Source organism: Haliotis rubra, unplaced genomic scaffold (genome assembly GCF_003918875.1).
Source record: "Haliotis rubra isolate DU_JTF1 unplaced genomic scaffold, ASM391887v1 Scf161, whole genome shotgun sequence".
NCBI lineage: Eukaryota > Metazoa > Mollusca > Gastropoda > Lepetellida > Haliotidae > Haliotis > Haliotis rubra.
The window spans coordinates 1540583-1565363 of NW_025765570.1; the positions used below are offsets into that span (position 1 = coordinate 1540583).

At 42.9% G+C, this 24781-nt stretch overlaps 2 protein-coding genes and 1 long non-coding RNA gene across 18 annotated transcripts in view; 2 read left to right on the forward strand and 1 right to left on the reverse strand.

Moving 5' to 3' along the window:
* Window positions 1-7648, forward strand: part of LOC124271565 (myocyte-specific enhancer factor 2A-like) — a 115414-nt gene extending 107766 nt beyond the window's left edge. For all 16 annotated transcript variants that reach the window (XM_046706706.1, XM_046706707.1, XM_046706705.1 and 13 more), the window contains 5 exons: window positions 1958-2132; window positions 2839-3038; window positions 3680-3788; window positions 4123-4237; window positions 4715-7648. In XM_046706706.1, coding sequence (XP_046562662.1) covers window positions 1958-2132; window positions 2839-3038; window positions 3680-3788; window positions 4123-4237; window positions 4715-5009 — 894 coding nt within the window. In that variant the 3' untranslated portion in view covers window positions 5010-7648. The remainder of the gene's footprint in view (window positions 1-1957; window positions 2133-2838; window positions 3039-3679; window positions 3789-4122; window positions 4238-4714) is intronic.
* Window positions 7649-8059: 411 nt separating this feature from the next.
* LOC124271568 lies at window positions 8060-9378 on the forward strand. The gene is made up of 2 exons (XR_006897079.1): window positions 8060-8841; window positions 8874-9378. It is a non-coding gene; the product is annotated as an uncharacterized LOC124271568 (long non-coding RNA).
* A 9034-nt stretch (window positions 9379-18412) lies between these two features.
* LOC124271569 (geranylgeranyl transferase type-1 subunit beta-like) overlaps window positions 18413-24781 on the reverse strand; it is a 34100-nt gene continuing 27731 nt past the window's right edge. The window contains exon 9 of the mRNA XM_046706723.1: window positions 18413-24764. Within this exon, the coding sequence (XP_046562679.1) occupies window positions 24622-24764 (143 nt within the window). The 3' untranslated portion in view covers window positions 18413-24621. The remainder of the gene's footprint in view (window positions 24765-24781) is intronic.

Consider the following 24781-nt stretch of genomic DNA (forward strand, 5'->3'; position numbering starts at 1 on the left):
ATGTAAGGGGTGGGTCAGTAGGTAATGGTAACAGGGTATGTAAGGGGTGGGTCAGTATGTAATGGTAACAGGGTATGTAAAGGGAAGGGTCAGTAGGTTATGTTGACATGGTATGTAAGGGGTGGGTCAGTAGGTAATGTTGACAGGGTATGTCAGTAGGTAATGTTGACAGGGTATGTAAGGGGTGGGTCAGTAGGTAATGTTGACAGGGTATGTCAGTAGGTAATGTTGACAGGGTATGTAAGGGGTGGGTCAGTAGGTAATGTTGACAGGGTATGTCAGTAGGTAATGCTGACAGGGTATGTAAGGGGTGGGTCAGTAGGTAATGCTGACAGGGTATGTAAGGGGTGGGTCAGTAGGTAATGTTGACAGGGTATGTCTGTAGGTAATGTTGACAGGGTATGTCTGTAGGTAATGTTGACAGGGTATGTCAGTAGGTAATGTTGACAGGGTATGTCAGTAGGTAATACTGACAGGGTATGTCTTTAGGTAATGTTGACAGGGTATGTCAGTAGGTAATGTTGACAGGGTATGAAAGGGGTATGTCAGTAGGTATTGTTGACAGGGTATGTAAGGGGTGGGTCAGTAGGTAATGCTGACAGGGTATATAAGGAGTATGTCAGTAGGTAATGTTGACAGGGTATGTCAGCAGGTAATGTTGACAGGGTATGTAAGGGGTGGGTCAGTAGGTAATGTTGACAGGGTATGTAAGGGGTGGGTCAGTAGGTAATGCTGACAGGGTATGTAAGGAGTATGTCAGTAGGTAATGTTGACAGGGTATGTAAGGGGTGGGTCAGTAGGTATCGCTGACAGGGTATGTAAGGAGTATGTCAGTAGGTAATGCTGACAGGGTATGTAAGGGGTGGGTCAGTAGGTAATGCTGACAGGGTATGTAAGGGGTGGGTCAGTAGGTAATGTTGACAGGGTATGTCAGTAGGTAATGCTGACATTGTATGTAAGGGATGGGTCAGTAGGTATTGTTGACAGGGTATGTCAGTGGGTAATGCTGACAGGGTATGTAAGGGGTGGGTCAGTAGGTAATGTTGACAGGGTATGTCAGTAGGTAATGTTGACAGGGTATGTAAGGGGTGGGTCAGGTAATGTTGACAGGGTATGTCAGTAGGTAATGTTGACAGGGTATGTCAGTAGGTAATGTTGACAGGGTATGTCAGTAGGTAATGTTGACAGGGTATGTCAGTAGGTAATGCTGACATGGTATGTAAGGGGTGGGTCAGTAGGTAATGTTGACAGGGTATGTCAGTAGGTAATGCTGACAGGGTATGTAAGGGGTGGGTCAGTAGGTAATGCTGACAGGGTATGTAAGGGGTGGATCAGTAGGTAATGTTGACAGGGTATGTCAGTAGGTAATGTTAACAGGGTATGTAAGGGGTGGGTCAGTAGGTAATGCTGACAGGGTATGTAAGGGGTGGGTAAGTCGGTAATGTTGACAGGGTATGTCAGTAGGTAATGCTGACAGGGTATGTAAGGGGTGGGTCAGTAGGTAATGGTGACAGGGTATGTCAGTAGGTAATGCTGACAGGGTATGTAAGGGGTGGGTCAGTAGGTAATGCTGACAGGGTATGTAAGGGGTGGGTCAGTAGGTAATGTTGACAGGGTATGTCAGTAGGTAATGGTGACAGGGTATGTAAGGGGTGGGTCAGTAGGTAATGCTGACAGGGTATGTAAGGGGTGGGTCAGTAGGTAATGTTGACAGGGTATGTCAGTAGGTAATGCTGACAGGGTATGTAAGGGGTGGGTAAGTAGGTAATGTTGACAGGGTATGTCAGTAGGTAATGATGACAGGCTATGTAAGGGGTGGGTCAGTAGGTATTGGTGACAGGGTATGTCAGTAGGTAATGGTGACAGTGTGTTTGACAGAGCATGTTAAGGTTATCCTGCCCGTTGGGATGAGGAGGAGATAATGTTGGCTATCCTGACGTTGTGCTTTGTGTTTCAGGGGGGCATCCAGCAGTACCACAATACCATGCCGGTGCCGATACACAATAGTGGCTATCCCAGTCAACCGGGTTTGATTCCGCCTCCACAGAACCATGTCCTGAGTGGCTCCCCTGGACTGCTACAGCCACCACAGGTGGCGCCCCCTAGCCACAGTCCCAGACCCAACTCTACTGGTAAGTGCTGCGCCGCCTTGTTATAGCTAGTGGTAAATCATCTCTCCTGGACCATGCTGACTTTATCTGAAATTATGCAACTCCATTGTGGTGTTACAACCTGCTGTATCAGACAAGCTCCACGTTACACTGGTTGTAGACCTGTACCTAATCCTGAAACAGGGGGAGATAATTGTGTTACTTCCCAACCAGGGAGCTGAATCCAGAAATCAAACAAGCAGAGACCTTTTGTGGATTCAATCAGTGAAATGTTTTGATGTTTGTGTACATAATCTCCATTTGAAAATCTCCATTTGAAATTCTTAGATTTAATGGCATTTTGTAGAAGTCGTAATTTGAAGTTAATTTTTCAAAAGAGTACAATTTGAAATGCTTATGATTAGGGATATAAATTTGTTATATTTATATATATACTCATAGAAAGGAAGAAGGGAACACTTGAAAGTACAAGTGTTCCTTATTCTTTTCCAGGTTTCTTCATAAAGCTTTGTATTGCACTGTGGGTGAAATTCTGGAAAAGAATAAAGGAACACTTGTACTTTCATGTGATCCCTTATTCGTTTCCATAAGTATATATTTTTAAATATCTGTTTGTTTCATCTCCTTATAAAGGCTTTGTTGAGATACTTCACTGTATGGGTAGGCAGTATTTACCTGTTGTAGTTCTAGTATTCCAATTACAAATGGTATGTTTTGTTTCTTGCAGGTGGGATGGTTGATCTGAGTCATTCCCCCACCCCAAATGGCTACCCCCATCGAGTGTCCCCGTGCAGCTCGCCGGGGGTGATGGTCCACCATGCTAAGCAGATGGCCAAACAGTCGCCCACCCCAACCCAAATGAGGCCCAACCCAAACCTTCGTGTGATGATCCCACCTCACAGCCGTGGGGATCTCATGTCACCTGATGTATGTACACATATCATCCTGCTTTGGGCTGTGTTAGTGAGGGAAGCATGAGTGAGTGAGTGAGTGACTGTGTAACTGGGAGGTAGGAAAAATGATGTAATGATGAGGGAGAGGGATCTACATACTTTTATTGACTTTGCGAAATTGAACCTTCAGGCCAAATAAAAAAAATGTTGTGGTTCCGATTACACCTCTTTAAAATTTAGGGTAGGTATGTATGAATTTTTCTTTTTACGTATTTTTTTTAGAAGGAAAGTACAAACTGATGGCACATGTATCAATGTGTTATTGTATATTCAATCAAGCTTGCGGCCATCATGTCCACTTTCTCTATTAGAATGACCGATATCTGTCAGTGTCGGGGGAAAAAACAATGGTATCTGAAAGCTTATTTTATTAAATCCGCTTAAAAAAAGTAGGGTCGGCACCAGAATTCAAGGGTTGGTCGGGTAATCGGAACCACAACATTTTTAGGCCTCATGAGTGGAAGAAAGCAGCATCTTCTGGACCCTTCAGCTGCACACCCATCCATCACTTGCAGGCTGTCTTGCTTCAATGTATAGGATGATGTTAGGGAATGGCGTTTGTGTTTTGGATACGTGTAAGGAAACATACAGTAATGCTTGTATTTTGTTCCACAGCTCCAAGGCCGAGTAGGCAACTCCTTAGTAACGCCAGTTGTATCCTTGGCAACCCCGAACATGCCGGGTAGCGGGTACCCCTCATCACTTCCCTCGTCGTTTCATCCAAGTAAGTACCCATCCAGCTTTTACTTGTTTGTCCATGTGATCAGAAACTGGCCATGATAAACATGAACTAGCCACAATAAATGTGAGCAAGCCATACTAAATGTAAACAAGCCATACGTAACGTGAACTAGTCAGGATAAACGTGAACAAGCCACACTAAATGTGAACGGGCCACATGTAACACGAATTAGCCACATGTAAAATGAACTAGCCACACGTAACATCAACTAGCCACTCGTAATGTGGACTAGCCACACATAACATGGTCTAGCCAGGATAAAGAGCCTTCTAGCTGCAGCAAGTGAGATGCTCATGGTGTGTGTGTTTCCTTGTAGATGATTTCCCCCTGACCACTGCTGATGTGAGTAATGGTTACAACTCGTGGTGTGGGCAGGGCTCGCTGACTACCGGGTCTCCGCATCACTCCACCGGGCTGTCGCTGACGTCGGGGTAAGTAGCACACAATATACCTTTTGTTACCATTCATGTTTTATTTACATTGATGTGTTATAAAGAAAAGGAAATTAACGAAATTTGAGAATCACTTCATGTTTGTCCATAGCAACAGTATATGTTTCAAAATCAATCCTTTTGTACAAGACGATTACATGGAGACTTTAGTGTGTATACTACACAGCTATTTATTGGATAACACCTACATATTGTTATACATAAAAAAGAAATTTAACAAAAGCTAATCGTAAGAAAAAAATATTATTAAAGAGAATTATTGAGAATTCATTCTGTCTGAAGAAGTTACTGTGCAAATAGTATTCCATGTTGCATCTGTAAATTCAATAGTAAACATGTCTAGAGGTAATTGTCCTCTGAGATTTGTAGAAATATGCACTAGCTCAGTATCCCGGCAAACAGTCGAGTAGCATTGTTACATTGACATTGTCTGACCAAGGATGCTGTTGTTTTCAGGACAGTTCCACACACTGCCAACTCGGGTCACCATTTATCTCCCTTGGCAATCAACACAATGACACAACCTATGAATATCAAAAGCGAACCTATCTCGCCTCCACGGGACTCCACGACCCCCTCTAGTCACCACCAACAGCAACAGCAACAGCTTCGTCCTCCATCTGCGGGAACCGGGCATCTGTCGCCCGGTCACATCTCTCATAGCAACAGTTCCTCTCCGGTGAATGTACACACCAACGACTACGACGGCCCGATGGTGAAACGCTCCCGTATAGAGGGTTGGGCAACCTAGGGGAAGCTGGAGTACATCAGAGTCTCCATCTTGCTGTCTGTCTCTATCTCAATCTGCAGACACAGAGACTAACGTCGCCTGATTGGTCAGCAGGACTTGGTCAGCAGCTTGCTCATTGGCTCGCTAGCTACGGCCATCAGCTGGTCTGACCGCTACCGGAGTGGTGGACTTGTATATTGTACAGGAAGCTGCGTCAAGCAGGACAGTTATGTACTAATACGTACTTAAAATCCCATATTTTCGTACGTATGTTTCTACTCCCGTGTTTATGCGTATGATTTTGCGCATGGTGGAAGGCTACGAGCCTTTGGTGCCTTTCAGGTGGACAAACTGGATAGACGCTTTCATTTGTGTAAATATTGCTCCTGCACCTTCTGTCAATCACCAGTGATGATCACTACATATGTTTATTATCATTATTATCCAACTGTGCAGAAGTTGTTGTATCAGTTACTTATGTGGCCGTTTTGAATACACTGACAGATGAGGTGGAGTGTTTTGTTGACATATAAATGCATATATTCCCCCGTCTTGTGCCTAGTAACAACGTTGTGACATTGTAACACGACATAGTAGCTCTGGACGAGTCCGTACAGCAACGGACGGACAGATGCTATCTCAGCTAGTCTAGTGCTCACTGTCAAATAATTCAACGAAATTAAAAGTGGTAGTAGATTAGTTAACGTAGGATGAAGCCCCTCGTGAGTGGGATTAGTCAGCGACAATGAGGATTTCATATCACTGTTGTGCACACATTAGACATGAACACGTGTACGTATCCATTCCCGTAGTGGGTTGATTCTTGATGTGTACTCACCATGCAAAGGGCAAAGATGAGGAGTGACAGTCACTCAATGTTATCTTGCACCATCACACAGCTTTTTTTCTTCTCTTTGAAACACATTGTAATCCTGACCTTTGACTTTACCATGAATCACTCATATGATATTCAACGCCGACTTTTCAAATGTCAAAAATAATATGCCACCAAAATTTATAGTATTTAATAGACTCTGTTATTGATGAAGTAATGATCATAATTTGAATCTTTAGGGAATCTACTTTATAAGTTTGGAACAAATTCCAGACATTTATTATATATCTACGACACCCATGGGAGGTCGCTCTCTCATAGTAATGTGCAATATAATTAATGCCAGTGCTGACACAGCCACTTACAGACTTGGTGCCACCTCCCGACCATCTTGAAAAGTGCTTTTAATTTATTTATATGTTGAAAATTTGTTGAAGTTTGTGATGAAATAGAAGCCTGATAGGACAGTGTAAAGTGACAGAGAAACCTCGCTCGTAAACCCTGATAGACACTTTCGCTTCTTTGTACCAATATATAACTCCTAGTTGGGTAAGGAAACAACAGACTGCATGGTTCGAAGATGTGGTTCAGGTTAAGCATATCAGAGAAATGAAATAAGTCAATGATTGTAAATTCTGATGATTCCGAAATTTGGCCCGGAATACAGATGGTGTACATGTTGGAAACGTGATCGTGCTGGCCATTTGTGGACTGGCCATGCGTAGTTCAGGTGCATTTATAAAGGCTAATAGATAATTATTTTTGTATTTGTTTCATAACACCTATAGAGTATATTTTCAAACTTTTATCACAGAAGTCGATTATGCTCATATGATCTTTTAGACCTGCAGTGTAGAGGTTGTATATATTGGAGAGTCTTTAGATGACACTTTTCTAATCTACGCAAATTGTACCTTTACAACTATTTATACTTTTCAACCAGAAACTCTTTCTGATATGTTTATTTTAATTCTTCCTTGGACCATTACGACTCCTAGTCCTTGTCTGTTACTCTGTATATGAAAAGATTAAGTTTTCATATTTTTGCATACTTTCCTATTCCTTGTATATTTTAGCATTTATAAACAGTTTGATATCAGGGATGATAATTTTCTGTTAAAAGTTGAAATTATAGGTGATAGCCTCATCTATGAATGTTGTACAAACTATTACTATTTAATTTCCTTGAGACGGTTGATTGTTCCCTCTCTCCTCTGTTAATCAACTGATATTAGGAATAAGTTGAGTGCTTTTACTAAGATCAACTGTGATATTCAAATGATGGCTATTTCTTGAGTGAGTGTTCTATATGTTGCCTTAGCGATAATATGTTACTATGGTTACTAGGCATGTTACAGAATGTGTATATCAGGTAGCACTGGCTTGGCAGCTCCACAATTGCAAACTGACTCTGGTCTTGACAAGTGTTGACACTTCAAACTATGAAATATTTCCGCAGTAATTGCTGTTTGGATTTCCCTGATGCTGTCCCATCACTTACCATAAGATGTCACTTTGCAATTGAAAAGCTGAGAAATGTGTATAGTTACTCAGGCAATATAATGTGTTACTTCTGTGTTTTACTAGGACGTGTCAGTGGCATTGTTAAGGTCATGGTACCATGACGTGTTAGCGGGCTGACTGGAGGAGGGGCGTGGCTTCTGACTGTGTTAACAAAAGCATTGAAGGAGAGTTGTTCCAATTGAAGGACTTTACATAATGAAAAAGTGCTTTTAACTATTAATATGTTTGTATACCATTATGAATGGTTTAATTGTTGCAAAACTTGCAAGAATTTTGTATGTATAAATATTTTTGTGCTGTAGTATACTCGTTGCCAAGTAAGTTATTGTAAAATGATAGTGTATGTGTTTTGTACCGTGTACTTGGATCACACAAGAGAAATTCAATATGGCAGCACTCAGGCGAGGAAATGAAAAACTACATGTTTCTACTCAAAGATGGCATGATAGTACTGGTGGCACATCATGTGAAGTGTTGGGCGCTGGTGGCACATCATGTGAAGCGTTGGGCGCTGGTGGCACATCATGTGAAGCGTTGGGTGCTGGTGGCACATGTGAGGCGTTGGGTGCTGGTGGCACATGTGAGGCGTTGGGCGCTGGTGGCACATGTGAAGCGTTGGACGCTGGTGGCACATGTGAAGCGTTAGAAGCTGGTGCACGTCACGTCATGTTGGCGCTGGTGGCATAGCTGGTGGCGCGCGTGGCACGTCATGTGAGGCATTGGGCGCTGGTGGCACATCATGCAATGCATTGGCAATGCTAGGCTTGTGTCACATGAGGTGTTACTAGGCCTGTGTCAAATGTCACGTGAGACGCTGCTAAGCTTGTGTCACGTGTCACCTGAGGCGTTGCTAGACTTGTGTCACATGAAGCGCTGCTAGATTTGCTTCCTATGAGGCATTGCTAGGCTTGTCTTACATGAGATGTTTGCAAGACTGGCGTCCCGCTACTGGTGTAGGTGCAGTGTCAGAGCCAGTAAGATGCTAGCTTCTCACAGCAAGGTGACTGCTGGGTACAGGAGTGGTGGGTGTTGATGGCTCCTGGGGACAACCCATGTGTTGTTCCCCCACAAATATGTCAGGTGTAACAACAGGTATGAAGCAAAATTCTGTTTACAGACTTTAGCATCAAAATGAATTCTTCACACATTTATTGAGACATTTATGTGATTTTGATTTAAATCAACACAGAATAATCATTAGGTGTTAAGTGTTTGTGTATGACAGTCCTCCAGGATTGGGGCATTGTGTCATAGACCCTGGAGGAGAGTCACCAATGCTCACCCACATGTACCAAGCACCCCTCTGCTTTCTATTTATTTCTGCAGTGGTCATGTCAGTGGGAAGTCACAAGCTGTTCCAATCCTTTACAGTGAACTTCAGATGTCCCTTGCTTGTCTTGTAATATGAATTCAAATGGGTCTATGTACATCAGGGATCCGTCCCACAGCTGTTGTAGCGCTACAACATCCGAAGCCTATGTTAAATCATGGGAGGTACGATCATTGCAGTGCTGCGACCGCATCAGGGAATGGGACCCTGTCCTGTGATCTGATACTGTAACATGTGCAGAATTAATCAATTTGTTTTCCGGAAACCACTGATTTCTTGGTATGTTGACTGGCAGTTGTTGCCCCTATACTGACATGGCCGTCTGCACCCGAAGCTGATGTTAACCAATGACTTCCTTCTCCCTCTGCTGTATATTCTCATTGTCCACACAGTGTAGCCCGTATCTGTCAGGGGTAGTGTGTGTGCTGCCTGGTGGGCCGCACCAGAGTGGATACAAGTGATGTTTGCAATGACCAGCTTTAACTTTATGAAGGAAAGGTGCACTTGAGATATTGCCAGACATTAGCTACTCATACATTGTTTGTACACATCTTGTACTTGGGATGTTACCATGGAAACTGGTTGTCGGTCTCATGACTGATTGGTTGATGTACGAGCCAATCAGAGTTCTGTAGCAGACAATGCTTGTTCTATCTTGTAATGCTTCAAAGGTTTCAGGATAATAAATCAGTTTTGATTTAGATTTGTTTTCACATTTTCAAGGTTTCAAATGCATTTCATGCATGTTTATGAAAACTTGTGTATCTTTGTGTGTGAAAGAACGAGTACAATGCTGTCTCTGTGATCAGTTAGACAGGCAGTGTCTGCATACAGGTGAGGTGTGAGGCGGTTCTACTTTGAAGTGTCCAAATACAGGAGTGCTAATGGGGTGGGGAGAGGGGTGGAGGTTTTCATTGAGGTAAAGTGTCTGCATACAGGTGAGATATTGGGTGTGATTCCACTTTAAGGTGAAGTGTCTGAATACAGGTACGGCAGAGGGGGTAGGGGTGAGATGCTTTTTATAAAGTGTTGGGGTGGGTGGGTTACCTTGATATGGTAGAGGAGTAGGGGGGATACCCTGATATGGTAGAGGAATGGGGGTGGATACCTTAATATGGTAGAGGAATGGGATGGATACCTTGATATGGTGAGATGATTGGGGGTGGATGCCTTGATATGGAAGAGGAATGGGGATACCTTGATATAGTAGAGGAATGGGGGGATGCCTTGATATTGTAGAGGAATGGGGTGGATACCTTGATATGGTAGAGGAATGGGGGGGGGGTTCATTCATATGGTAGAGGAATGGGGGGATACCTTGATATAGTAGAGGAATGGGGTGGATACCTTGATATGGTAGAGAAATGGGGGGATACCTTGATATGGTAGGGAAATGGGGTGGATACCTTGATATGGTAGAGGAATGGGGTGGATACCTTGGTGATTGTCAGAAAGACTGGGAAAATGTGCAAAAGGTGTGCTGATGGAGGAAAAGGGTGGTTGCTTTTAATGGGAGAACAAAGGTGGAAGAAGAGACAATGCCTTTAAGAAGTTGAATTTAGGGATGGTAATTGGTAAAGACAGTCATTTAGGAAGGTTGCAACTGTAACTGTTAAGGAGGGGGGGCAGATAGAAGCTGACTTTGAGACAGGGACATGGGGAGGCAGTTATATTTGGTGGCTCCCAGCTATTGGTGCTGTACAGCTGTGTAACACACACATGTAACACACACATGTAAACATGGCAACTGGCTTGTGTATGTCACTATGTTCACTATGCTCGTTGAAGGTCTCAGTCATCTTAGACAGGATGGTACTAAACAATTAAACTTGTTGAAGTGCAATTCCACTCTGTTGTTTTTTCTTGAGTACTGACAGATGTGCTGATGACATCAGACGTAAATCCTGTATGTTTCTTGTGGCTGTTGTCAAGTTAATATGCCAAATGTTGGTCTTGCGTACTGTGTTTAAAACCAAGCTGTCACACCTCTGAAGATGGTGACATAATGTCATCATACAGGTGTGGACTGTGGTTACACCTTTTTGTCATACAGGTGTGTGGAGCATGGTTACACCATGTTGTCATACAGGTGTGGACTGTGGTTACACCTTTTTGTCATATAGGTGTCTGGAATGTGGTTACGCCTTGTTGTCATACAGGTGTCTGGACCATGGTTACACCTTGTTGTCATACAGGTGTGGACTGTTATACCTTGTCATGCAGGTGTCTGGACTGTAGTTACACCTTGTCATACAAGTGTCTGGACTGTGGTTACACCTTGGTGTCATACAGGTGTCTGGACCATGGTTACACCATGTCATACAGGTGTGTACTGTGGTTACACATCATTTAGGTGTCTGGACCATGGTTACACCTTGTTGTCATACAGGTGTCTGGACCATGGTTACACCTTGTCATACAGGTGTTTTGACTCTGGTTTCACCTTGTCATACAAGTATCTGGACCATGGTTACACCTTGTCATACAGGTGTCTGGACTGTTCAACCTTGTCATACAGGTGTCTGGACTGTTGTCATACAGATGACCATCGTTACTTATACACACAGTATGGGAAGTCCAGGATACTTACACAGTATGGGAAGTCCAGGATACTTACACAGTATGGGAAGTCCAGGATACTTACACACAGTATGGGAAGACCAGGATACTTACACACAGTATGGGAAAGCCAGAATACTTATACACACAGTATGGGAATGCCAGGTTACTTACACACAGTATGGGGGAGGATGCTTACAGGAATACTATACACACAGTATGGGAAGGCCAGGATACTTACACACAGTATGGGAAGGCCTGAATACTTATACATACAGTATGGGAAGGCCAGGATACTTACACACAGTATGGGAAGACACAGTATGGGAAGGCCAGGATACTTACACACAGTATGGGAAGACCAGGATACTTACACACAGAGTATTGGAAGGCCTGAATACTTATACACACAGTATGGGAAGGCCAGGATACTTACACACAGTATGGGAAGGCAAGGATACTTACAGTATGGGAAGGCCTGAATACTTATACACACAGTATGAGAAGGCCAGGATACTTACACACAGTATGGGAAGGCCTGAATACTTATACATGTACACACAGTATGGGAAGGCCAGGATACTTACACACAGTATGGGAAGTCCAGGATACTTACACACAGTATGGGAAGTCCAGGATACTTACATACAGTATGGGAAGTACAGGATACTTACACACAGTACGGAAAGGCCAGGATACTTACACTTACACACAGTATGGGAAGGCCAGGATACTTGAACACAGTATGGGAAGAACAGGATACTTACATACAGTATGGGAAGTCCAGGATACTTACACACAGTATTGGAAGTCGAGGATACTTACATACAGTATGGCAAGTCAAGGATACTTACACACAGTATGGGAAGTACAGAATATTTACACACAGTATGGGAAGGCCAGGATAGTTACATACAGTATGGGAAGCCCAGGATACTTACACACAGTATGGGAAGGCCAGGATACTTACACACAGTATGGGAAGGCCAAGATACTTACACACAGTATGGGAAGGCCAGGATACTTACATACAGTATGGGAAGGCCAGGATAGTTACATACAGTATGGGAAGCCCAGGATACTTACACACAGTATGGGAAGGCCAGGATACTTACACACAGTATGGGAAGCCCAGGATACTTACACACAGTATGGGAAGGCCAGGATACTTACACACAGTATGGGAAGGCCAAGATACTTACACACAGTATGGGAAGGCCAGGATACTTACATACAGTATGGGAAGGCCAGGATACTTACACACAGTATGGGAAGGCCAGGATACTTACATACAGTATGGGAAGCCCAGGATACTTACACACAGTATGGGAAGGCCAGGATACTTACACACAGTATGGGAAGGCCAAGATACTTACATACAGTATGGGAAGGCCAGGATACTTACACACAGTATGGGAAGGCCAGGATACTTACACACAGTATGGGAAGTACAGAATACTTACACACAGTATGGGAAGGCCAGAATAGTTACATACAGTATGGGAAGGCCAGGATACTTACACACTGTATGGGAAGGCCAGGATACTTACACACAGTATGGGAAGGCCAGGATACTTACACACTGTATGGGAAGGCCAGGATACTTACACACAGTATGGGAAGGCCAGGATACTTACATACAGTATGGGAAGGCCAGGATACTTACACACAGTATGGGAAGGCCAGGATACTTACACACTGTATGGGAAGGCCAGGATACTTACACACAGTATGGGAAGGCCAGGATACTTACATACAGTATGGGAAGGCCAGAATAGTTACATACAGTATGGGAAGGCCAGGATACTTACACACTGTATGGGAAGGCCAGGATACTTACACACAGTATGGGAAGGCCAGGATACTTACATACAGTATGGGAAGGCCAGGATACTTACACACAGTATGGGAAGGCCAGGATACTTACATACAGTATGGGAAGGCCAGGATACTTACACACAGTATGGGAAGGCCTGAATACTTACACACAGTATGGGAAGTCCAGGATACTTACACACAGTATGGAAAGGCCTGAATACTTATACACACAGTATGGGAAGGCCAGGATACTTACACACAGTATGGGAAGTCCGGGATACTTACACACAGTATGGAAAGGCCTGAATACTTATACACACAGTATGGGAAGGCCAGGATTCTTATACACACAGTATGGGAAGGCCAGGATACTTACACACAGTATGGGAAGGCCAGGATACTTACACACAGTATGGGAAGTCCGGGATACTTACACACAGTATGGAAAGGCCTGAATACTTATACACACAGTATGGGAAGGCCAGGATACTTACACACAGTATGGGAAGGCCAGGATACTTATACACACAGTATGGGAAGGCCAGGATACTTACACACAGTATGGAAAGGCCTGAATACTTACACACAGTATGGTAAGGCCAGGATACTTACACACAGTATGGGAAGGCCAGGATACTTACACAGAGTATGGGAAGGCCTGAATACTTACACACAGTATGGGAAGGCCAGGATACTTACACACAGTATGGGAAGGCCAGGATACTTACACACTGTATGGGAAGGCCAGGATACTTACACACAGTATGGGAAGGCCAGGATACTTACACACACAGTATGGGAAGGCCAGGATACTTACACACAGTATGGGAAGGCCAGGATACTTACACACAGTATGGGAAGGCCAGGATACTTACACACAGTATGGGAAGGCCAGGATACTAACACACACAGTATGGGAACTCCAGGATACTTACACACAGTATTGGAAGGCCTGAATACTTACACACAGTATGGGAAGGCCAGGATACTTACACACAGTATGGGAAGGCCAGGATACTTACACACAGTATGGGAAGGCCAGGATACTTATACACACAGTATGGGAAGGCCAGGATACTTACACACAGTATGGGAAGGCCAGGATACTTACACACAGTATGGGAAGGCCTGAATACTTACACACAGTATGGGAAGGCCAGGATACTTACACACAGTATGGGAAGGCCAGGATACTTACACACAGTATGGGAAGGCCAGGATACTTGCACACAGTATGGGAAGGCCAGTATACTTACACACAGTATGGGAAGGCCAGGATACTTACACACAGTATGGGAAGGCCAGTATACTTACACACAGTATGGGAAGGCCAGGATACTGACACACAGCATGGGAAGGCCAGGATACTTACATAATACTGACACACACAGTATAGACTGGGAACAGTTACACATTATGAAGCATATTTCGTGAGAAAACCTAATGTATTTCAGTGGACTGAAGCGTTTCTTTCCATCATGTGACAGAGACACTACTGCAGTAAAAACACATTACAATAATGATGCTGTGGGTCTATGTGCATTTTTAAATTTCAAAATTCCAGATTTAATGAAGACAAAAACCCAACATGTCATGGCAGCTGGGTGAAGTCTTGGACGCTGCATTCTCTGTGTAGACGCGTCCCAGGTTTCACTAATCATGGGTTTGAATCCCAGGTTCTCACTTGTTTCTTGGTTTGTCCCGTCCACAACCAACATATCAGCCAGTGTTACAGATCAAACAACCTGTATCTCATGGAGCTGACATAGTAGATATAACAGAGGTAATGCCGAGGTTGTGTTGAACCAATTGGACCACTACTTCCCTCCCTTCTCAGCCCACACCATGTCTCCCTATAAGGGGGCGGTGGGGTAGCCTAGTGGTAAAAGCGTTGGCTCGTCACGCCGAAGACCCGGGTTCGATTACCCACATGGGCACAATGTGTTAAGCCCATTTCTGGTGTCCCCCGCCGTGATATTGCTGGAATATTGCTAAAAGCGGCGTAAAACCAAACTCAGTCAGTCAGTCAGTCAGTCTCCCTATAAGAGTATGGCTTTCTTAAAGCTTGTTTTCCTCTAGCTTGAATGACTGATTGTTTAACACTACACTCAACTATTCTAGCTATATGAAGGTGGTCTGTATACAGTTAGGTCTTGATGAAACAGTCCAATGACTGATATCATGAACACTGATCCACTCCATATCATGCCATGATGTCCTACCAGCCAAGTCACAGAGCCTGTCCACCAGATCTAGTGAGTTACTGACAAGCTGGGGATCTGCATCCTTACCCCAAATCCCAATGGGTCTTCTCCTCAAGAAATGAAGGACAAAATGGACCATTGATGTAACAGTGTATTCCTCACACACTTCCTTGGATCATGACATTGTTCGTGTTGTGTACAGCACTTGTGGTCAAAGGGAAGTAACTCTGACATCCACAACTATTCCAGTTTTACACCGCACTCAGCAATATTCCAGCTATGTGGTAGGGGTCTGTAAATAATCGCGTCTGGACCAGACAATCCAGTGATCAACAGCATGAGCATCGATCTGCACAATTGGGAACTGAAGACATGTGTCAACCAAGCCAGCGAGCCTGGCCACCCGATCCCGTTAGTCGCCTCTTACAACAAGCATGGGGTGTTGAAGATTCATTCTAACCCGGACCTTCATGGGTATCCAAAATTGAAACAATTCACAACAAACCAGCACAGAAGATGGTTTATGTATAATATATTCAATGCATATAAAATGATTTTATACAAATATTGCCAGTATTAAGAATGAGGATGACAATGTTATATACAAGTGCAAGAGAAATTCCCTTTGCTCATGTAACTACTGACATAATTATAGTGTCGAGACCTGGAGACATGAGCAGACTTAATGGAGATACTGTACATGTTCTGTAGAATTTACCGTAATACAATATGATGAATATTTTTATCCTTTATCATTTGGCGCACAGAGAAAACAAAAATGACTTTATCATTAACAAAGAAGTGAAATGTGTGAGCTACATCTATCATTGAAGTTACTGAGAAGAAATTAGAAATCCTGATGCAATAACACTAGTGTGGACATTGACAACCAACAGGATGATTTTGAGACTTAAAGAGTTTAAAGGTGTCTAAATAGTAGACTCGAGGAATGTCTATTCAGTAGGGATGTCACGATACATAAGTTTCATGAATCGATATGTATCACGATACCCATGTCACAATTTGATACGTATCACAATACCTATTTTCGCAGCATTATTGCGTAAATTTAGTTACAGTTTGAACAATAATATTTCTTATTTTAAAATAGTCCATGAAAAGATCAACATTTTTTATTCTCAGAGATTAAAAAGTTTTAATTTCCCATCTTTGTGCATGAGAAATAATCATTTATAACTCTCATAACATAAAAAAACATGATACAATTGCAAAATGTAAACGATACATAAACATATTTAAACCGATACTTTCAAAACTAAATATTGATACAGTTTTAAATGTACTGATAATAGTATCGTCTTTAAAAAAGTATCGTTGCATCGTGGCATCCCTACCATTCAGTGATTGACAGTGTTTTGGCTGTATGTCACATGACTGCAATCCCTGACTGCAGGGTAGAAAGAAGATGACAGCTGTTGAGTAATGATGCCAAGCTGAGAACACTAAGGTATGAACAATTGTGGCAAAAACCATTTCAGTCATTGTTACAATCCGAACGACAGTACTCCACACACCTGTAACAAACCCTGCATGATGCAAACACCTGTAGCTGGCACCAGGAACAAGGTCCAGGCCACTATGTGTGTTTGTCAGGGATTCCAGCAGTACTACAAGTGGCATGTACCAGGAATGTTCCAGCTGAGCCCCGCTCCAGACCAGGGGCTCGGGTTGCATGCAGTGATACAAGCATATCTGTCATACGAATATAACACAATTAAAGCAGCTGAAACTTTCACTGTGGGCTCATGGACTTTACAATACTCCTCTGGAGGTATTTTGGATAATATTTAATAGTTCCTTGGGACACAGTATTCATAACTGTCCTAGCACCTGCTTCCTTCTTTCCATGATGGGGAACACTGTATTGATACTTGTACTAGCATTGTTTCTCTGGCTAGAGTTCCTGTGTGTGTGAGGGGAGAGGGTGGGTGGGGAAATATGGGAAGGATGGGGAGGGGGAAGGGTCAGGACTTGTGCATGTTTCTCATGAACTGAAAGAAGAGATAATGTGAATAGCCATTAATGGACTCCAGCAAAACTTGAAATGCATAGATTGCTCTGTGGCAGCCCACAAGAAGAGCCTGACACACTGAGGACAACACTGTACAGACTTGTTGGGCTAGCACGGTGGACTACCGAACAGGACTGAGGTATGGTTGCAGAATACTGTACAGAATGGTTGTACCAACCCAGGAGAACGCTTTACAGGACTGTTGTACCAGCCCAAATAAACATTGTACAGGACAGTTGTACAAGCCAAGCAGAACACTGTACAGGACTGTTGTACTAGTCAAACAGAACAGTGTACAGGACTGTTGTACTAGCCCAGTTGAACATTGTACAGGACTGTTGTACTAGCCCAGGGGAACATTGTACAGGACTGTTGTACTAGCACAGTGGAACATTGTACAGGACTGTTGTACTAGCCCAGGGAATCTTTGTACAGGACTGTTGTACTAGCCCAGGGGAACACTGTACAGGACAGTTGTACTAGCCCAGGGGAACACTGTACAGGACAGTTGTTCTAGCCCAGTGGAACATTGTACAGGACAGTTGGACTAGCCCAGAGAAACACTGTACAGGACTGTTGTACTAGCCCAGGGGAACACTGTACAGGACAGTTGGACTAGCCCAGGGGAACATTGTACAGGACAGTTGGACTAGCCCAGGGAAACATTGTACAGGACAGTTGGACTAGCCCAGGGGAACACTGTACAGGACTGTTGGACTAGCCCAGGGGAACATTGTACAGGACAGTTGGACTAGCCCAGGGAAACATTGTACAGGACAGTTGGACTAGCCCAGGGAAACACTGTACAGGACAGTTGGACTACAGGACAGTTGGACTAGCCCAGGGTACAACATTAGCCCAGGGAAACACAGGACAGTTGGACTAGCCCAGGGAACATTGTACAGGACTGTTGTACTAGCCCAGTGGAACATTGTACAGGACAGTTGGACTTGGACTACAGGACTGTTGGACTAGGGGAACATTGTACAGGACATTGTACAGGACAGTTGTACTTGTACTACAGCCCAGTGGAACATTGTACAGGACAGTTGGACTAGCCCAGGGAAACGCTGTACAGGACTGTTGGACTAGCCCAGGGGAACACTGTACAGGACAGTTTGACTAGCCCAGGGGAACATTGTACAGGACAGTTGTACTAGCCCAGGGGAACATTGTACAGGACAGTTGGACTAGCCCAGGGGAACATTGTGCAGGACTGTTGTACTAGCCCAGGGGAACACTGTACAGGACTGTTGGACTAGCCCAGGGGAACATTGTACAGGACTGTTGTACTAGCCCAGGGGAACACTGTACAGGACAGTTGGACTAGCCCAGGGGAACACTGTACAGGACTGTTGGACTAGCCCAGGGAAACACTGTACAGGACAGTTGTTCTAGCCCAGGGGAACATTGTACAGGACAGTTGTACTAGCCCAGGGGAACATTGTACAGGACAGTTGGACTAGCCCGGGGAACATTGTACAGGACAGTTGGACTAGCCCAGGGAAACACTGTACAGGACAGTTGTACTAGCCCAGGGGAACATTGTACAGGACTGTTGTACTAGCCCAGGGGAACATTGTACAGGACTGCTGTACTAGCCCAGGGGAACATTGTACAGGACTGTTGTACTAGCCCTGGGGAACATTGTACAGGATTGTTGTACTAGCTCAGCGGAACGTTGTACAGGACTGTTGTACTAGCCCAGGGGAACATGGTACAGGATTGTTGTACTAGCTCAGCGGAACGTTGTACATGACTGTTGTACTAGCCCAGGGAAACACTGTATAGGACTGTTGTACTAGCCTAGGGAAACATTGTACAGGACTCTTGTACTAGTCCAGCGGAACATTGTACAGGACTGTTGTACTAGCTCAGCGGAATGTTGTACAGGACTGTTGTACTAGCCCAGCGGAACACTGTCCAGGTCTGTTGTACTAGTCCAGCGGAACACTGTACAGTTTGATAGGATGAAGAATTTTTTTATCTCTTCGTTATAAGAAATGAAACAGTAATAATCTAAATTAGGTAAATACTTGTTTTCATGGACCCCAAAAAAGCAACATCAGACTGCCTAATCTGCCTGAAATCAATATTTGTATACCTATAATGTCTCAGACAGCACACTCTTTTCTTGCCATATTACAAAAATTTCATAGCTTATGACATCAAGCTATATAACACTATCCCTTATAACATACTTTTTCATGTTATATAACATCAGTTTTAGTGTATTACATAACAATGCCCTTAATAACATGCAATATCATCCTGTATAAAGACTATATAACATTATGAGGGGATGGCAGAAACATTCTGGTTAGTTGCTACTTATTACACAATCCCCTAACAGGTACATCCACTTCTGTGGTTGGTCTACATAGATCTGATGGTGTAAAAGGCTGGTTATCTCCAAAACCCTCTACATGCCATAACTTCTACAAAAGGTCAAGGCAGAATTATGCATATACCTATGGGTATAATGGAACAGCCCAGGGGTGGGATTATAGAGGGAGGAGTTGGGAGTAGAGGATTACAGGAGCAGAGGATTACCAGAGTAGAGGATTAAAACAGGTCCATGCTCCAGAAGACAGCACTAAGATACACTTTGTCAGCAGCTTAAGAAAGAAATCCACACAAGAGACTGTCCAGATGTCATCCCCATACAATGACGAGGTTACCAGACAAAAAGATGTTCGATTCCTGCCATCTTTCCCCTCCATGAGCAGCACCCTGTACAGACATAAAAAGAACATCCCAGCACTTCCGCAGACAAGATCCGAGGTTGATCTCAACGGCGCCTGGACAGATACAGCTCATGGAGACCTTTCCTTCTGTTTAGTGATGGGGACGACAAGATGCTAGTCTTTGCAACAAGTGAGCTATCAAATACTGACATATTACATGTTATAATATCTATATGTCAACAAACATCATGCACCTATTGCCTCTTGTACTTTAATTCAACTTGATCTGAAGCCTAATTAAGCCTAGCTAGTGGGACTAGTCCATCCAGTGCACTTGAGGTAAGGGACAGGGGATTAGGAGTGCACTGGACCATGTATTTTGTTGTTTTAGTCTGTAGAAGTTTTGGCATGCAGAAATTTTGGCAGGACACCAGAAGGCTTCCTCCTGCTGATGTACAAGGCTTGGTCCTGCTGGTGTTGAAATTCACCCACAGCAAGATATGACATCATCATCATTTGCATAATGCTTGTCAGACAGTTCTTTCTTCATGTTTGGGAAGACGCTGAAATCTGACGCGTGAAAATCTGGTGAGAATGTTCACAGTTCACAGTTGGCAACCATGACAACAACAGACTTGTACTCCTCATGGAACACAGCTCGCTTTGTAAATTTCAAATGATATAAACCTTGAAATTTTCAAGCAGTTGCCTCAACAGATAAGCCCAGTATATGGTTAAATATGGTTCAAGAATATAGAGGATGCCTGGTCACTTAGATGTCTGCTGAAATAGGCTGCTTAGTTGTGGCCATGGTTCCACTGCCATCTGTACAACACAAGGCAAGTATTTCACTTCAACTATACACATCCTGGTTGTTGGCAGATATCTCAATCATATAGAAAAACATCCTACACACAACATCATTCTTTGATAATAACAACATTCTTGGTAAATGGTTCATTTTGCATGTCATTTACAGATGGAATCCTCTAGTTAACACACACGCTGTTATCCATTGATATTTTAGGAGTGTCACATTTCAATAGCCGAATGATACACATAACGACTTGTGACATATTGTGGTAACATCAACTCCTGACAATTGTTCTGGTACAGGGATCTGAGAAAGTCAGACATGGCACATCGTATCACTACATCTCTCACATGGCATAGTCATATTTTCACGTTTCATTCTTATGTTATATATCATGATGCCTCAATAATATACATTTTTCTTGTATAAGATGGAACATTTCTTACATATTCTTCAAGATTCATTGTACAAATATTAAAACTAATTGTGACATGGAAATACCTTCTTTGTGGAACCACAACATCCAACCCTAACCCGAGGTTCTACGATCTACTCCAGGGCCCTTATTCTCGAAATGTTCGTAGCCCTAAGATTTAACTTTGATCGTAGCCAATGTGTTAAGAATGGGCTTTAAAGTTCACAGGGCTACGAACGTTTCGAGAATAGCTAGCCCGGCATAAATACCCCCTCCGTTGCCTCCTCTACTGCAAGGCTTTATATATACATATATATCATCTTGATAACACGAACATCCATAACAGATATATGGCACATTGTCCAGGTGGAACCGTCACCATGGTAACTTCTCCTGTACTTGTATGTATGTTGTGATCCTAGAAAATCCTTCTACATTGTTTAGTTATATCACAGAAGCAGTAAATGTTTCCACCACTTGAATCCAGGTGTTTCAGACCTGTGTTGTAATGCTATCTAAATGTAGATACTTTCATTAATATTCTAACAAAAACAGCAAAAAAATACATTATTGTAACTATATGATTCAAACATTGTTCTGATCAGTCCAGAAAAACAATATTTACCAATGAACAGCATAACAATTAATATCATAGCTGACTTCATACAGTTATTTATAGGTGGTAACATACTCGGGTATGTTAAGGAGATTTGAAACCTCTGATTGACCAATCAGATTCAACCATTCCTCACAGCTCACTACAATGGTCTGACATTATGACAATATTATTACTAGGAAAATCCTAAAATGTGAAATAATAACATACAAAAATAGGTGGTGGAGAACTTAGTGAGCTGGATTGTATGAAATGTGAACTAACCTTAGTGCATGTAGTTACAAGTATTTACACTGATCCCTGAGTGCAGAATGTGACCAAAAAGGCATGTGTTAGGGCAACCTTTTTTAAGAAAAGATGTTTAGATTTAAATTGATTTTGTGGAATGTGGGTCTATTAAATGTCTGGCTGACACCAACTATGGTAAATCATAGTGACAGAGTAAGCATGCCATCGACAGTGATATGCTCCAAAATGCATCAAATGACAATAAAAGTTAATCGTATTCAGACTTGCTAAACGTCATGAAGAAAACATTTCTTGATCAGAATGGGTCATAACACATCCCTTAAACAGTCATTCCTCCAACATATGTCGTTAACACTAAAGCGGAGTAGTGCCACCTGGTGTTCTGTTCTGGAACACTGACCTACAGCAGCTGGTGTCCACTGAAGTCCATTTGTAAAAGAGATTTGGTGTCTTTTCTTTTCTATTTATACCTGCATGTGATGTTCACTGACATTTCTTTTTCAAGCTGATTATATATTCCATAACATAATAGATATAAACAAATTTTTAAAAAAAATGCAACATTTTCTTCATCAAATCTGACCCACCTGCTTTTGTTTGATGTATGTTTTGAAGGCATGGTCGTTCATATATAGAATAGGATTGAAACTCTAATGACATATACAGTCCTTGACACTAAGTGGTATATCTGCCCAGCCATTAGTCTAAGGGAGACAACCCTCACTCCAACGACATATACAGTCCTTGATACTAAGTGGTATGTGTTGCCCAGTCATTAGTCTAAGGGAGACAACCCTCACTCCAACGACATATACAGTCCTTGACACGAAGTGGTATGTGTTGCCCAGCCATTAGTCTAAGGGCGACAACCCTCATTCCAACGACATATACAGTCCTTGACACGAAGTGGTATGTGTTGCCCAGCCATTAGTCTAAGGGAGACCACCCTCATTCCAACGACATGTACAATCCTCGACACGAAGTGGTATGTGTTGCCCAGCCAATAGTCTAAGGGAGACAACCCTTAATGCGATCATAGTTTTTGACTGTGAGGGCAAAGAGAGTCAAACAGAGGACAATGTGAGCCTGCGATGAATGGACCATACATTGTCCAACAGCTAATACACAAAAGTTAATAAAGTAATGAACATAACATAATACTTAATATTAAACTTGAAATACATTTGAAAAACCCTGAGTGGCCCAAGTGTTCCATAACTCTGACTGATGGTGCAGGTTCTACTGCCAAAATCAGTTACATTTAAAAGTTTAAATTCAAATTAATAGACACTGAAGAAAACTTGCTACATGTCTTTACAGTACTCTGCTATATAGATTATTCTAATGGACTAAAATACGGTTATTATCAGGGAATGATTATTACTTTCGAGGCAGGAAAAGGTACTTAGAAACACCAGGAAGCTAACAACATAAGGAGATTGACATGTACGACAGTTGTGATGTTGTGTAGCTGCATGTCATGGAGGTCTCACGCTGCTCCAGCACACACTGCTTCACTACACTGACATGCCGCTACAGTCTGCTACAGCAGGTTGCTACAGTAACCTATACAGTGAACTAGGAAATTGGCCCTCAGGAAGCATGTCAGTTGAACTATACATACTTCAACTATTGCAACAATCAAACGATCTCCCTGTTATTTCTGTGTAGTATATATAATTTCCCAAAGCTTGCCTTTCACCAAGTGAGAACTGGGCAAGGCACACATGCTGATTAGTGGAGACAAGAGTTCTCATACTGCTTAATACGATCGACTGCATTATGCCCATTCAACACAAACAGTTATTGTAATAAATAAATATTTCTTTTACCTCAAATATAAATGATTTCTGAATGTGCAGTTAATATTTGCTAGTTATAATTTGCTAGTTATCTACCCTTGCTAACAGTCCATACTGCTCAGTGGCAGCAAGTACCGCTATGTTTCCAGTTTAACCAGGTTCACACAGCTCTGTCAATCTAACAACAAGGTTTGGGTACTGTTTTCTTAGTCTTTTAAGCCAGGATGAACACATCCCTCTCTGCTTTGATCTCTTTGAGCCCAAATCCAAAGTTAATGCCTTTAGAAAGTTACAAGTAAACTACTGTTGCTAAGAAAATGACAAAATGATTATTGGAAAGAGAATTCTATCACCCTGAAGTACCATTGTATTTTGTGGCTTGTGGAAGTACTTGGCCTTGAGATAAACGGGAAGGCAACCTGTTCCACAACAAACATTTGCATTTACACAATCAACATTGTTGTAACCATTTTGTGTACTGTTTGGAACACAGTGATGACAGTAGTTCCCTGATACAAATATCACCAAGTCAACGCTCTGTTCAGCTGGTTCAGTGCATGTTGACGGAACAAAGTCTGTGGTAGTCAGGGAACACTGACCATAGCTGTATGCACAGGCTCAATCACAGCATAGAATAGTAAAGGCATGGATTTAGCACTCTCATAATCACAGTGAAATCCTTGATGACGGGAGAGACTGCATCAAGCTCAGGGTGTCCCTGCCCCCCCCCCCCAGTACTGGACATCGTCTACTCCTCCTGCCACTGCTGGTGGAGAGTATGAAGATGGTCCGCTGCCCGCTGACTGATGTTGAGAGCAGGATGGAGGGATGCGAGGCCAGGCTCCTTCATCAGCGACAAGCCACAGATGCCAAAATAGGCATGGAGAGCATCTAAAACATCACAAAAC